Source organism: Vicia villosa, unplaced genomic scaffold, assembly GCF_029867415.1.
Source record: "Vicia villosa cultivar HV-30 ecotype Madison, WI unplaced genomic scaffold, Vvil1.0 ctg.000666F_1_1, whole genome shotgun sequence".
In the NCBI taxonomy this organism is placed as follows: Eukaryota; Viridiplantae; Streptophyta; class Magnoliopsida; order Fabales; family Fabaceae; genus Vicia; species Vicia villosa.
Genome location: NW_026705297.1, coordinates 349,064 through 364,991, shown reverse-complemented (window position 1 = coordinate 364,991; position 15,928 = coordinate 349,064). Strand labels below are relative to the sequence as shown.

General features: G+C 36.3%; 1 protein-coding gene across 1 annotated transcript; it reads left to right on the top strand.

Moving 5' to 3' along the window:
- Positions 1-13,747: 13,747 nt before the first annotated feature.
- LOC131630282 (transcription factor MYB119-like) lies at positions 13,748-15,473 on the top strand. The gene is made up of 3 exons (XM_058901075.1): positions 13,748-14,160; positions 14,276-14,402; positions 14,862-15,473. Exons 1-3 carry the CDS (start codon positions 13,748-13,750, stop codon positions 15,471-15,473), a joined length of 1,152 nt encoding a protein of 383 aa, XP_058757058.1.
- The last annotated feature ends 455 nt before the right edge of the window (positions 15,474-15,928 follow it).

Below are 15,928 nucleotides of genomic sequence, written 5' to 3'. Positions count from 1 at the left end.
ATATGGTAGAGGTTATGGAATGGTTGAGAGGTTTGAAGGTCAAGTCTCTCGACTCATGGAGAAAAATGCGCAAATAATTAACCGCTCACTTTAACTCCTCAAGGAAGCATCCAGAGTCACTAGAAAGGTTGGGTCGATAAGGAAGTAGAAGATGAAACCATACGATCATACATAGAGAGAGGTTTAATGGGGAGGCCATCTTGGGCAAGGGATTAGACGATGAGATGAAAAAAAATACATGTTGAGTCGGGGAATTTAGGAAGGATCAAAGTTTACGAAAAAATTGGAAATATAACACCAAAAATATTAAATAAGTTATTATTAATGGAATAGAAGTACTTTCAATACGAAGAAAACCTAAATTCAAGTGAGTCTATTTATAAAGAAGGAGTTGATAAGGATGAAGGAAGCAAGACGTATTTCGATGAAGGAAGGAAAAATGTTGAAAAAAAGGTCGATGATGGGTAAGAAAAAGAACCATCGTCCCAATCTCGAAAACAAATAAAATGCCAACCCCCATTCAAATACATGGATTACACACTTTTGAATAAATCAAGAGGACAAACTCTGCATGAATGTGTTTTTCCAAATGACTCCAAATACAAAAGCGGGTGAATTATGATATTCGAATTTCTAAAAACTAGTTTAACAAAAGTGTTTGATTTTAAATCATTTATGTTGGAAGAGATATATAAGAAGAGATAAAGCCGGAAAATAACAGAGAAAAAAATAGGCACAGGAATAAGCAGCGAAAAATATAAATAACATAAATAAAAGAGATAATGGATAGAAAGATCACACTTAATAATTATTCTGGTTTGGCCTAAATCAAATGCCTTATTTCACTCCCCAAGAATTTCTTCTTGAGATTCTTACTAAAATAAACTTGGCTTTTGCACAAGATCAAACCAACAACCTTACAAAAAAAACTTGAGCTTTTGCACATGAACAATCCAAAAACCTTACAACATCAACCATATCTTTTACACAAGCTCATCTAAATTTCCTTAACCATAACTTTTACATGGGCTTAACTCAATAACCTTCACCGAATATTTTTTCAAGTTTAGCTTGCAACCTTCAAATCTTATTACAAAGAGATCACAAGAGAACTATGCTATTGAATAAACAATTTCTACATAAGAGAATTATGCTTATAATCAATTAAGCACTTGTCTAGATTAGTTTTAAGAAGTTTTATAAAAAAAACAAGCTTTGAAATAATTTTAATGTCTGTGCGCATTGCCTTGGTATCTCAAGACTTACTCTTGTCCCTTTTATAATTAACTAATCAAAACTAGGTAAGACCCTAAGTGTATGACCACACGAGCTTTTTCATTTCCACTTCTATAAGTTTATAATTTCAAGACTTCAGGTTCATTTTCTTGATGAAACTTTGACTAGCACCTTCAACTGAAACTCGGGGACCTTTGGAAGATTTGTCGTTATATAAACAATTTAACATTTGCCATAAGCACAACCATTTGATAGTTTTTATCCTCAAAACCATTTGATAATATTACCTAAACAACACATATAACCACCTTTTCTCCTTTTTGATGATGACAGTGCATATCTCAACATTTTCATTTTCATTAGCTATACAATGATACCTCAAAGGTATAAATACACGTAAAATAAATTAAGACACAAGTAAAAAACTTAAATAATAGAAAATCTAAAAATAATTGCCTATAACTGGTTACACCAAAGTTGTAACTGGTTACAACTATTTCAACAATTAAATCTCAACTCAGTGGTAATTGGATTGAATAGCATGTTGAATAATATAAATGAAGTTCAACCTTTCATAGATACTCGCAAAAGACTTTTGAGGAAAAAATATCCCCGAATGGTTGACAAGATGTTGTTGATAGAGCATAACAAGAGATTCATATATTGGTTTAATAAAAGTGTATCTAATGATTGTAGTGCATCTGAGATACTTAAATGGTTGTCGTACGAGTCAAAATTTCGTGTCATTACTTGGAATGCATACGACATTGGTCATTATACCTTTTATACAAAATCAAAAGATGATACAATTAATATTATTCAGATAACTTTATCTCAAACGTGAGTTATATTTTGTGCTGTGATGTGGTGAACATAATATTTGTTAATTATACGGTGATATGGTGAACATAATATGGTGAAAAATATTTTTTTATTGTGATACATATTAAAAAAATGGGATTAATTATAAAAGCAACATAATATTTGTTAATTATGTAGAAAATCTAACAACGATTATAGTCATAACCGTTATAATATCGTACGCGTTGTCCAAAAAAAATCAAAACGACACAGCTCGCAATCGGACCCAGGACCATTAAAGTTATCACAACGGTCTTTTGGAAAACCTTTATAATAGGGAACGCGCTTTCCATTATATTACAACGCCTACTGGGCCATGATAGTAAGTATCATATATTCAACGAAACTCTACGTACATAACAACGCATAGGCCCAGGTTGGTATATATCTTTCCCAACCATTGTTAATTGGGTTTTGTGTAGTAGTGAAACTCTCCGCCTAAGGGACTTAGAGTTTCCTCGGGCGAGACCAAACATAGAAATTTTGTCCAAGAGGCACTACTGAATTCTAGCCTTAGAGGCTTAGTCTTAAGTCTTGTTTTAGGGCTTGCTAGATGTCCCACCCGAGAGGGTCAATGCCTCGCGTGAAAGACTTATTGTCTCATTAGTCACGCTCCACATCACTTTGCCTTAGGAACTTAGGTTACCCAAGCTATTCAAACTCTCAACCTGAGGGACTTAAAGTTTCCTTGGGCGAGACCAAACATAGAAGTCTCGCCCAAGAGATGCAACCAAAGTCTAGCCTAAAAGACATCCTCAAGTCTTGTTTGAGGGTCTGATAGAAGTCCTGCCCCAGAAATTCAATGCCTTGTCTAAGGGAATTACAGTCTTATCACTCAAGCTTCATATCACTTTGCCTAGGGGACTCATAGATCTCATCAGTCAAGCAATATCATCTCTCTTAAATGAAGGATAGAAAAACACTTAGAAAGGGGGGGTTTGAATAAGTGTAGCTTTAAAAACTTGACAGATAAAAATAAAATGCACGGTTATTTTTATCCTGGTTCGTTGTTAACTAAACTACTCCAGTCCACCCCCGCAGAGATGATTTACCTCAACTGAGGATTTAATCCACTAATCGCACGGATTACAATGGTTTTCCACTTAGTCAGCAACTAAGTCTTCCAGAGTCTACTGATCACACACTGATCACTCCAGGAACACTGCTTAGATACCCTCTAAGACTTTTCTAGAGTATACTGATCCACACGATCACTCTAGTTACAACTGCTTAGTTCACTCCTAAGACTTTCCTAGAGTATTCTGATCCACACGATCACTCTAGTTCCTTACAACTTAATGTAATCAATTCTAAGAGAATTACAAATGCTTCTAAAAAGCGATAATCACAACTGTGATATTTCTCTTAACGTTTAAGCTTAATCTCACTAATATATTACAACAGCAATGTAGTGAGCTTTGATGAAGATGAAGATTCTGAGTTTTGATTCGAACAGAGTTTCAGCAAGTTTAATTTGAGTTGTTTTTGTTCAGAGTCGTTAACCTTGCTTCTCATCAGAACTTCATATTTATAGGCGTTGGAGAAGATGACCGTTGAATGCATTTAATGCTTTGCGTGTTCCGTACAGCATCGCATTTAATGTTATACGCTTTTGTCAACTACCTCGAGCCTTGTTCACGCTGTGTCTACTGACGTAGCCTAGAATAGCTTTTAACGTTCCTTTTGTCAGTCAGCGTAGCTTGCCACTTGTACTTCCTTCTGATCTGATGTTTGTGAATACAACGTTTGAATATCATCAGAGTCAAACAGCTTGGTGCATAGCATCTTCTGATCTTCTGACCTTGAAGTGCTTCTGAGCGTGATACCATCAGAACTTCAGTGCTTCTGTTCTCTTGTTCTTCTGATGCTTCCATAGACCCATGTTCTGATTCTGCTTCGACCATCTTCTGATGTCTTGGCAGACCATGTTCTGATGTTGCATGCTGAACCCTTGAGACAAAGCTTCTGAGCGCTGAATTATGCGTACTCTTTATATATTTCCTGAAAAGGAAATTGCATTGGATTAGAGTACCATATTATCTTAAGCAAAATTCATATTATTGTTATCATCAAAACTAAGATAATTGATCAGAACAAATCTTGTTCTAACAATCTCCCCCTTTTTGATGATGACAAAAACATATATAAATGATATGAATTTGCGATCAGAAAGAACAGACGGCAAAAGACAAATTACACAGCTATAGCATAAGCATATGAATATGTCTCCCCCTGAGATTAACAATCTCCCCCTGAGATAAATAATCTCCCCCTGAAATAAATACTCGAAGAACTTTAATAAAAGACTTCCCTGATTATTTCGGTAGAGACGATCATATAAGCTTTTGTCTTTAGAGAATTCATAGCTTCTGACTTCTGCTTCCATTGGACAGCTTCAGAACTAGAATTTCTTTAGATCCTTAGAACACTCACAGCTTCTGATTCCTGCTTCCATCTAGGACAGCTTCAGAACTTGAATTTCTTTGATCTTCTGAACATTCACAGCTTCTGATTTCTGCTTCCATCTAGGACAGCTTCAGAACTTGAATTTCTTTGATCTTCTGAACATTCACAGCTTCTGATTTCTGCTTCCATTTAGGACAGCTTCAGAACTTGAGTTTTCTGGATCTTTAAAACCTTCGCAGCTTCTGATTTCTGCTTCCCTCGGATAGCTTCAGAGCTTTGAATTTCTACCAACATCACTTCATGCTAGATTTGTATCAGAACATTGTTGAATGTACCAGAGCATCATCTGAGCATCTCTACATCCTGAAATGTTACAGAACAAAAAACTAAACGACAAAAGTCAGCATGAACGAGTCAGAACATAAAATGTATATTAGAACACATTATATGTATCAGAGCCATATAGGCTAAAATAATGTATCAGAGCAAATAATATATCAGAGCAAATAGAATTTTGTCAAATCAAATAGACAAATATGAATCAAATTCTATTATCAGTGCTTCTGATCCACTCTTCTTTCTTGCTTCTGATCTCTGAAGCTTGACAGCACTCAGCTTGCTTCAGTTTCCATGGTTTTGCTTCTTGTGTTTGCTTTGAAGATTCTCTTCACTTCTTTATACCTGCAAAACACTTAAACCATATAGAACTTGCAGTTCTTGTTAGTGAATGCAACTGATTAAATCAAATCATTTATCATTTATCTTTCTCCCCCTTTTTGTCATATCATCAAAAAACAAAAAAAGATTCAGAGATAAACCAACGAAACACACGGAGGAAGAAGATGATTTCATTGAAGTTCAAACAGCAGGTACAGAAGTACAAGAAGACAAGAAAGATCAGATGCACAAAACAAAACAGATGCAACGAAAAGAAAGAGACAACACAGACTCAATCTAAGATGGCCCTAGTCTTGACAAGATCTTGGTCAGCATCTCTTGAACCATATTGTTGTGTCCTTCTTGCCTCACCATGAAAGCGCTATACTCAGCATTGAGTGAGCTTTGCTCATCCTGTCTTTTCTGAATATCTTCCAGAGTCCTTGCAAGACGAGAAGATTCATCAGAAGAAGCTTCACCGCTTTCAACCACAGGAATAGCATGTTGATCTGCAGCTTCCATTGATAGATCATTTGCAGGGATTTCCTCAACAGGAACAGTTTTAGCAACATGATCTTCAGCATCTGCTTCTTGCATAGAAGCCTCTCCATATTCTGCAGCAGGAATTTCCGAATCTCCATTCTCAAGTGCCTGAAGAATGGCAGCTAGATTCCTTGGAGCAGAAGGACCTTCAACTTCTGGTGGGTCAACAACTTCGGGAATGACCAAGCTTGGGTCTTTCTTAGAAGGGTTTTCCCTCAGAAAGTCAAAGAGAGTCTTGAAGTCTCCTAGCAGAACAGGATAATCAGGAACAAAGATAACAATATCCCTGCATGGATTTGCTTCCATTTCAGCAGCCAGTCTTAATACTTCCAATTCATCCACAAAGGGCTTCTCCTCAGCAGCAACACAATTTCTGAGAGGATGGTAGTATATACCATTATCTTCCTCCAGAAGGTAACCAGGGTAACCAGGGCAGCAGCCACTAGTCTTTTCTATACTCCCATTGCTTCTACTTGAAAATCCTTGCGAAATCTTCTCCAGAGATTTCTTGTAGAAACATCATCCAGACCATTTAGGAATGCATCCTTCAGAAGGTCTAGACTGCTAATCACCTCATGTCTGAAAAGTTCCAGGTAAGTATAGGGTTCAGGTTCAGGCGGATTGAAGGTGAATTTGTAGTCAGGGTAGAGAAGACAGTAAGGTTTGGATTTTCTGGTAGGTAAGGGATGGGATATAGAAGGTGGAGGTACGGTGGATGAAGAAGGGATATCTGAGAGAATGATTGATGAGGATGGAATATCAGAAATGATAGATAGAGACGAGGATGGAGTGTTTGTAAAGGGAATTGGTGAGAAAGATTTATCAGAAGGAGTTGGGGGAAGAATACTTAAAGGTGTGGGGTTTAGAATGGGAGAGGAGAAGGATGATGGAGAAGGATTTGGTAAGGTGAAGTTTACTTTTGGTTCAGAAGGAGGTGATTGGGGAGAAGGTTTAGGGACAGAAGGAGGTGGAGTAAAAACCTTTCTGGAGATTTGTACAGAAGAAGAAGATCTTGTTCTGCGAAAGGAATCTCTGATCCTTTTATCTCTTCGTTCTTCAGAGTCCACCTTGTCAGGATCATAGGTGACCCTCAACTTCTTGGCTTTCTCAGCCTCATCTTCTTGGGCTTTTCTTTTTAGCCTAGCCTTTAGTTCCTTCTGATCCTTCTTCAGAAGATCAGCCTTGGACGGAAGTAATCTGCCACGGATCCAAGCAGGATCAATATCTGATTGCTTCCTAACACAATCTTCCAGGTAAGACTTGACAACCTGATGCAGTTCTTCTTGAAACAGGGAGGCAAAACCTTCAGCAACAACTCTTCTTGAGAGAATGTCAGGAAAACTTGGGCACACAGAAGGTACATTTTTAATGAGTTCTAATCTGAACAGATCCACACCATTAAAAATGGGACCTTGAACTACTCCAAGCAAATGGGATGCATTGAGTTTTCTGATGGAGTCCAGCACTTTGCTTTCAATAAGAATATCTGAAATCATTCTTCCAAACGGAATAGTCGTTCTTGGAAGATCAGGGTACTTCGCCCTTTCCTCTTCTCTTGACTCAAAGATTGAAGTCTTCAGATTCTCAAACAGAATGTGAGAGATGTTGATCTCAGTCTTTTTGCCAATGCAGAAAAGAGTGTGCTTGTGATCTGGACTGATGTAAGAGGAGGAGAGCATCCTTTTTCTGTGGTGAAGAGAACCCAGAATAATCTCAGCCCATACTCTATAAAATGGCTTCAAGGTGCCTGTGTTATTAGAGTCAATCCCAGAAGACTTAGAGATTTGTTTTTCAACTATTGACCAATCAACAGATGTATATCGAAAACCAGACCACCCTTCTTCATCATTCAGATTGTATAGCTTCCTGATCAGTTTTTCAGAGATAACCACTTCATGCCCTAGCACGAATGAAATGATGGCCGTTGGGGTAACCGTTGCATGTACCCAGAAATCCTTCACAAGATCAGGATAAATTGGACCAACCAATCTATTGAGATACTTGGACCATCCTTGCTCAAGGATTCTTGCATCACACTTAAAGCCATTCGCTTTAAGATTGTTGAAGTCCACAGCAGTTTCACATAAAACCTCCAAGTCCTTCGTGGGTATCAAGCAAGTTTTCAAAGGAGCATATTCATAATTTCGTAGAAGGATTTGTGAAGAAGTAAGTCTTTCTTTTGAGGAAGAAGAACAGGAGGAAGAGTTCATGATGATAATGCTTTGAGATCAAATCAGAAAACTAGGGTTTGAAGAGAAATGCAACGAAGTGAATGCACAAGAGAGAGAGAAAGAGAGAAAAAGAGGGAATGAAGATGAAGCGGGTTATTTAAAAGATTTAAAAAAAAATCATTATGCATTTAATGAGAAATGACATTAGGAGAGAGAACACAGTAAATGAAATGATTTAATACAGTTACCTAGGTCGGCGTCTTTTCAACTGCACGCTTTGTACAAACCGTTCAGACACGTGTTCACCATCAGATAATAGATGACAGCTGTAAATTTTAGAATAAACTTTACGCCTTCAGATTCTGATCACTGCTTCTGATCTGATCAACTTTCTCTTCTGGAAACACTCCTTCTGAAGTGTGCTGATATAAATCTGAATGATCTTCTGATCCATTACTTCTGATATACACAGCTTCTAGAGATTCACTTCTTTGTTCTGCAGCTTCTGATACGACAAAATTGTATCTGCAGAAATTCTTAAGCCGCTTTGTTTCATCAGAAACAAGTTTATCATCAAACCAGATATTTATTGATTCGTCTACAATCAATGTTTCAGTATTGTATACTCTGTAGCCTTTTGAGCGTTCAGAATACATAAGAACGAAACACCATTACTTGAGAAACAAACAAAACAGATGATTTCAAGACTGATAAACTATCTTTTCTGATCTCCTTCAGACAAAGTTTCTTCAACAGATTTAAGTACCAGAACTTGGAAGCCAATCTTTCTTCCCTTCAAGTGTTGAGACCAACTTGAGTCCAGGAGACATGTCATGTTGACTTTTATCTTCTTTGTCGTCAAGAGAATCTGCAAAAGAAATAGTCTTTTTCTTTGGTACCCACATTTTCTTGGGTCCTTTCTTGTTAGATTTTCTCAAGTTCTGATTGAACTTGGGTTTAACATTGTAAGCAATAGGAGGAACAGCATGATAATTCTTAATGTGAGTTTCATGATATTTCCTAGGTTGTGTCACATGCTTTTTGGTGTGTGTTATGTGAAAACTTTGAGCATGTGAAGTGTGCCTAATATCATGGGAGTGGCCATACTTGAACTGATCATACAATGGCTTGTATGTGAATTTCATTTCATCAACAGGTTCAAGTTTGTATGGGGTTTCACCCTCAAAACCAATGCCAACTCTTTTGTTTCCAGACACAGCATATATCATAGAAGCTAGCTGACTTCTGCCAATACTTCTGGATAAGAACTTCCTAAGACTTAGATCATATTCTTTCAGAATATGGTTTAGACTAGGAGTGGATTTTTCTGAATCAGAAGGAGATCCAACATTATTGGATAATTTTAAAAGTTTTTCTTTTAATTCAGAATTTTCCAACTCAAGCTTCTTTGTTTCAAATTCAAATAGCTTTTTCAGCTTTTTGTATTTGAGACTAATCTGAGACTTGAGTTCCAGAAGTTCAGTTAGACCGGAAACTAACTCATCTCTAGTAAGTTCAGAAAATACCTCTTCAGAATCTGATTCTGATGTAGATTCTGATCCGTCATCTTCTGTCGCCATCAGCGCACAGTTGGCCTGCTCATCTTCAGAGTCTGAATCATCTTCTGACTCATCCCAGGTTGCCATAAGACCTTTCTTCTTATGAAACTTTTTCTTGGGATTTTCCTTCTGAAGATTTGGACATTCATTCTTGTAGTGTCCAGGCTCATTGCATTCATAGCACATGACCTTCTTCTTGTCAAATCTTCTGTCATCAGAAGATTCTCCACGTTCAAATTTCTTTGAACTTCTGAAGCCTCTGAACTTCCTTTGCTTAGTCTTCCAGAGTTGATTTAGCCTTCTGGAAATCAAAGACAGTTCATCTTCTTCTTCAGATTCTGATTCTTCAGGATCTTCTTCTCTAGCCTGAAAAGCGTTAGTGCATTTCTTGATATTGGATTTTAATGCAATAGACTTACCTTTCTTTTGAGGCTCATTTGCATCCAGCTCTATTTCGTGACTTCTCAAGGCACTGATAAGCTCTTCCAGAGAAACTTCATTCAGATTCTTTGCAATCTTGAATGCAGTCACCATAGGACCCCATCTTCTGGGTAAGCTTCTGATGATCTTCTTTACGTGATCAGCCTTGGTGTATCCCTTGTCAAGAACTCTCAATCCAGCAGTAAGAGTTTGAAATCTTGAAAACATCTTTTCAATGTCTTCATCATCCTCCATCTTGAAGGCTTCATACTTCTGGATTAAAGCTAGAGCTTTAGTCTCCTTGACTTGAGCATTTCCTTCATGAGTCATTTTCAAGGACTCATATATGTCATAGGCCGTTTCCCTGTTAGATATCTTCTCATACTCAACGAAACTCTACGTACATAACAACGCATAGGCCCAGGTTGGTATATATCTTTCCCAACCATTGTTAATTGGGTTTTGTGTAGTAGTGAAACTCTCCGCCTAAGGGACTTAGAGTTTCCTCGGGCGAGACCAAACATAGAAATTTTGTCCAAGAGGCACTACTGAATTCTAGCCTTAGAGGCTTAGTCTTAAGTCTTGTTTTAGGGCTTGCTAGATGTCCCACCCGAGAGGGTCAATGCCTCGCGTGAAAGACTTATTGTCTCATTAGTCACGCTCCACATCACTTTGCCTTAGGAACTTAGGTTACCCAAGCTATTCAAACTCTCAACCTGAGGGACTTAAAGTTTCCTTGGGCGAGACCAAACATAGAAGTCTCGCCCAAGAGATGCAACCAAAGTCTAGCCTAAAAGACATCCTCAAGTCTTGTTTGAGGGTCTGATAGAAGTCCTGCCCCAGAAATTCAATGCCTTGTCTAAGGGAATTACAGTCTTATCACTCAAGCTTCATATCACTTTGCCTAGGGGACTCATAGATCTCATCAGTCAAGCAATATCATCTCTCTTAAATGAAGGATAGAAAAACACTTAGAAAGGGGGGGTTTGAATAAGTGTAGCTTTAAAAACTTGACAGATAAAAATAAAATGCACGGTTATTTTTATCCTGGTTCGTTGTTAACTAAACTACTCCAGTCCACCCCCGCAGAGATGATTTACCTCAATTGAGGATTTAATCCACTAATCGCACGGATTACAATGGTTTTCCACTTAGTCAGCAACTAAGTCTTCCAGAGTCTACTGATCACACACTGATCACTCCAGGAACACTGCTTAGATACCCTCTAAGACTTTTCTAGAGTATACTGATCCACACGATCACTCTAGTTACAACTGCTTAGTTCACTCCTAAGACTTTCCTAGAGTATTCTGATCCACACGATCACTCTAGTTCCTTACAACTTAATGTAATCAATTCTAAGAGAATTACAAATGCTTCTAAAAAGCGATAATCACAACTGTGATATTTCTCTTAACGTTTAAGCTTAATCTCACTAATATATTACAACAGCAATGTAGTGAGCTTTGATGAAGATGAAGATTCTGAGTTTTGATTCGAACAGAGTTTCAGCAAGTTTAATTTGAGTTGTTTTTGTTCAGAGTCGTTAACCTTGCTTCTCATCAGAACTTCATATTTATAGGCGTTGGAGAAGATGACCGTTGAATGCATTTAATGCTTTGCGTGTTCCGTACAGCATCGCATTTAATGTTATACGCTTTTGTCAACTACCTCGAGCCTTGTTCACGCTGTGTCTACTGACGTAGCCTAGAATAGCTTTTAACGTTCCTTTTGTCAGTCAGCGTAGCTTGCCACTTGTACTTCCTTCTGATCTGATGTTTGTGAATACAACGTTTGAATATCATCAGAGTCAAACAGCTTGGTGCATAGCATCTTCTGATCTTCTGACCTTGAAGTGCTTCTGAGCGTGATACCATCAGAACTTCAGTGCTTCTGTTCTCTTGTTCTTCTGATGCTTCCATAGACCCATGTTCTGATTCTGCTTCGACCATCTTCTGATGTCTTGGCAGACCATGTTCTGATGTTGCATGCTGAACCCTTGAGACAAAGCTTCTGAGCGCTGAATTATGCGTACTCTTTATATATTTCCTGAAAAGGAAATTGCATTGGATTAGAGTACCATATTATCTTAAGCAAAATTCATATTATTGTTATCATCAAAACTAAGATAATTGATCAGAACAAATCTTGTTCTAACATTAAAGGCTTAAAGCCTAATTGGTCTGGATCGTCGCATATCATCAAGAAACTTGGGGCCTCAAGATACTCCTTCGTTCATAGTCTAAAAGCACTTAGTCCTCTATTAAATCCCTCGTGCTTGAAGAACTGTGTAGTATCATATTTGTAAAAGACCCAACAAGGGTGATAATTTTTGCCGCCCTTTGGAAGGGCGACAACCATATTTCGCATTCAGGGAGGTATCCCCTCGCCCATGGGCTTTCCTCTCGTCCTATCATGGAAAATGGGGGATAAGATGTTTCTTGGACAGAGAGATGTCATGATCAGTAGTTAGTCCATGTATTCCTAGAAAAAAGGGATTCAATGGTCTACCCTTGACTGTGTGGGTGGTGAGATTTTCCAAGAAAACCCTAGGCCCTTGAAAATACTTCTCCTCTAAGGAGAATGGGATTAGATCCTAACTTGCACAAAAGATCATAATTCATACGCTTATACCTAAACACCAAACGGGTATACAGAGCTTCTCACATCACGTGGACAGGTATTCTAAAACCACCATACATGGCTTCTCACCGCCTTAGGGAAGCCCTAACCACCACAAATTATTATAAACCAACTAAGGCATATCAGTACCCCTTCCCTTGCAAGGATGACATACACACCTATACTTTTTTTACCAATACAATTTTCTAGACCATCCTAGTTCTAAGGTTTGTCAAATTTTTTCTAGTTGAAACAATATTAAACATCCAAACCGAGTTAGGTTAGACCATAATTCCCAAATTAGGTTAGATCATAGTTTCCGATTCAACCGATCAGTTTAGTCCAATTTAATTTTTTTAAACATATTAACCTTTAATGCAATCACTTACTCACATTTCATGAATTAAAAAAAAGTCAGATTTTGATCGAACAGTTCAAAATAAACAATTTTTAAAAACATAAATTTTCGAGAGCTTGAAATGCAAACCGTTCCTCATCCTCTACCTTGTTTCTTTTGACACATCTCTTGTTCTTTATGTATTTGATTTAAGAATTTAATATTTTGTTTCATCAAATACTAGTATATATTGACATATTGTAGGATTTTTAATAAATATTATAAAATGATTTATTTTTATACATTTTCAAAACAATATGTATATATCAAAAACAATCTTGCTATCTAGGTTTATTTGAATTTAAATTACATAATCTATTAAAATTTGTTTGATTATTTATTTGTAACGACTATTGCAACTATTTATAGGTTGTTTATTACTATGTGCCCTAAGACCCAAATTAACATTATCCTATTTAAAATCTTTACAAACCTGAATTACATATGTCTAAGCAAAATAAAAGTTGAAATTTTTTTTATCCTTTAATGATTTTAAATATATAATAATGACTCACAATGGAAAGTTAAATCATATTTATGTCAATATTCCCATTAATTAGTTCATTATGATTGTTAAGCAATGTTATAATATACGTACATAATAAAATATTTAACAAAAATTCAAATTAAATTAAGAATTAAAAATAGGGATTAATACTATCCCATTGATTCCTCCTAGCTCACTAAATTTTGTCAAAGAGGAATATCAGCAGTTACAATATATATTTCATTCCTATCCATTAGATCATAGTGCATAATCAATGACTACTAATACATATGTCTAATCACAAAGCCTTGTAATTATAACTTTCTCATATCCATTTTTTTTCACGTTCTCTCCCTTTTTGTGATTTCATTCTCCATAAGAAAAATTCATGAAAACAATTGGATCACACTTTGGTGTTGGTGATGATATGAAAATGGCCAACCACTCTTCTGTAGGTCCTCCTTTGACTGCCATTGATAGATTCTTATGTGGTCAAAGAAGCCATTTCCCTCAAAACATTGATGATGAAAACTTTTGTAGCTTTGGTGCTTCATCAACATATAGTTATATGTGGCCTAATAGTAACAATATGATGACTCAAGAAGGTGGCTTTGTTGATCATCTATTGGGAGATGAAGAGGTGATGAATTGGACACAACAAATTCCTTCATTGTGTGTGGAGAAAGAAGATGTGATCAATGGATTAGGGAATGGTGGTGCAGCAAAAGTGGTGGCAAAAAGACCTAAGAAAGTGTCATCTCTTTCTTTGATCAAAGGACAGTGGAGTGATGAAGAAGACAGGTTTAGTAATTCAATCAAACAATTATTATTTTTTTTGTCTATTTGTTTATGCTTTTTAATAATATATATTTTGACTAAATTTTAAGGTGTTTTTTTTATTATGTTAAAAACAAAGGAAATTGTTGAAGTTGGTGAAGCTATATGGTGTAAGAAAATGGTCTCAAATAGCTGAGAAGTTGGAAGGAAGAGCTGGAAAGCAGTGTAGGGAGAGATGGCAAAATCATCTTAGGCCTGATATTAAAGTATGCCATTTCTAAAAATCCTCTCAATTTTTTTATATATTTTCTCTATAAAATATACATAAAATTTATCTATGTTTTGATAGTTATTGAACATATATAGATTAAGATTTTATATTCTATGATCTATTTTTGGCATTTGCATAGTTTGATCACTTTTTCTATATTTACATTCTAATATTTTATGAACTTGTGTCAAGTTCCTAAGTCAAAAGTTAATGTATAAACAGCATAATGTTGTTAGTTTCCAAATTAATCTTTGTTTCATCCAACAATTCTTACATTCTAAGCCAGTATTTGGATTAATTATCATATATTATCAAAACAAAAAAATTTCACTTATTAGGGTTTATTTATTAGGGTTTCCCTTCAAATTGTATTTTCATATTTTATTGAATATTAGTAACAATAAAATTTGAACTTTGTGATCTTATGACTCCAAAATTTTTGAACATGTTGCAGAAAGATAGTTGGAGCGAGGAAGAAGAGAAGATCTTAGTAGAATGTCATGGCAAGATGGGAAACCGATGGGCCGAAATCGCGAAGAAAATTCCAGGAAGAACTGAAAATGCAATCAAGAATCATTGGAATGCAACTAAAAGGAGACAAAATTCAAAGAGAAAGAACAAAAGGCCTCAAACCAAAGATGGTAAACCACAATCCTCTATTCTTCAAGACTATATCAAAACCCTAACTCAAAAACCATCCACAACCACTTCATCCATCTCTGAGGACCCTTCCATGGACCAATCTCACCTTGTTTTTCCTAACATGTTTCATGAAAACTCATCGTCATCGTCACTCATAGCTGAATCTTACGACGATGAACTTCTCTTCATGCAACAACTTTTCAAGGTGAATAATAATGTTGAACCTGTACTTAACCAATACTATAAGAACCAATCTACTAGAAATCAGATTCTCTCTGATGTTTCACCTAACAACATGTATTATCCTTACCTTTCACCAATGCTGAATGGATCTCAAAACGAGAATAATATCGAGTTCCACCTCGGAAACATGAATCTTTCAGATGGAAACATGGAGTTGGTTTCTTCTGCTCAGTTTTTCTAAAATGATGAATCCATCATTTGGATGTTTATTTCTTCCACGTTACGTAAAGTCATAAACCATGCTTCTACTATTAGCATGTTAGTGTGCATTTCACATTAATTTGGATTGTTGAGTTTTTCATTTTTAGTGTTCTTTTCCACTTTCAATAAACTATGCTTCCACTATGGTTTGGTACTATGTATTTGAGCTTAATTTGAATGGTTCAGTGTTGTCTTATTTGTTTCATTTTAATGTAATTTTCACTTTGGATTAAATAAGGTTTGTTTATCCTATGAGTTTGAATAGGATTTGTCACAAGAATTTCAATTTGTGTTCATGCTTTAAAATCGAGGTTTCAAAAGGCAGTAGAAAATATGGATCCATTGTTTTCTTTTCTACCGCACCGATTCCGACCTACATAGGATCTATTGTTTTTTTTTGTTGCTTTCGCATCGGTTCCGACTTATATAGTAGAT

Bases quoted from the DNA above. Each gene is read 5' to 3' on its own strand.
- LOC131630282 (XM_058901075.1), top strand. From the start codon at position 13,748: ATGAAAACAATTGGATCACACTTTGGTGTTGGTGATGATATGAAAATG. The intron at 14,161-14,275 runs GTTTAGTAATTC...TTAAAAACAAAG, and splicing joins TGGAGTGATGAAGAAGACAG to GAAATTGTTGAAGTTGGTGA. The intron at 14,403-14,861 runs GTATGCCATTTC...AACATGTTGCAG, and splicing joins ATCTTAGGCCTGATATTAAA to AAAGATAGTTGGAGCGAGGA.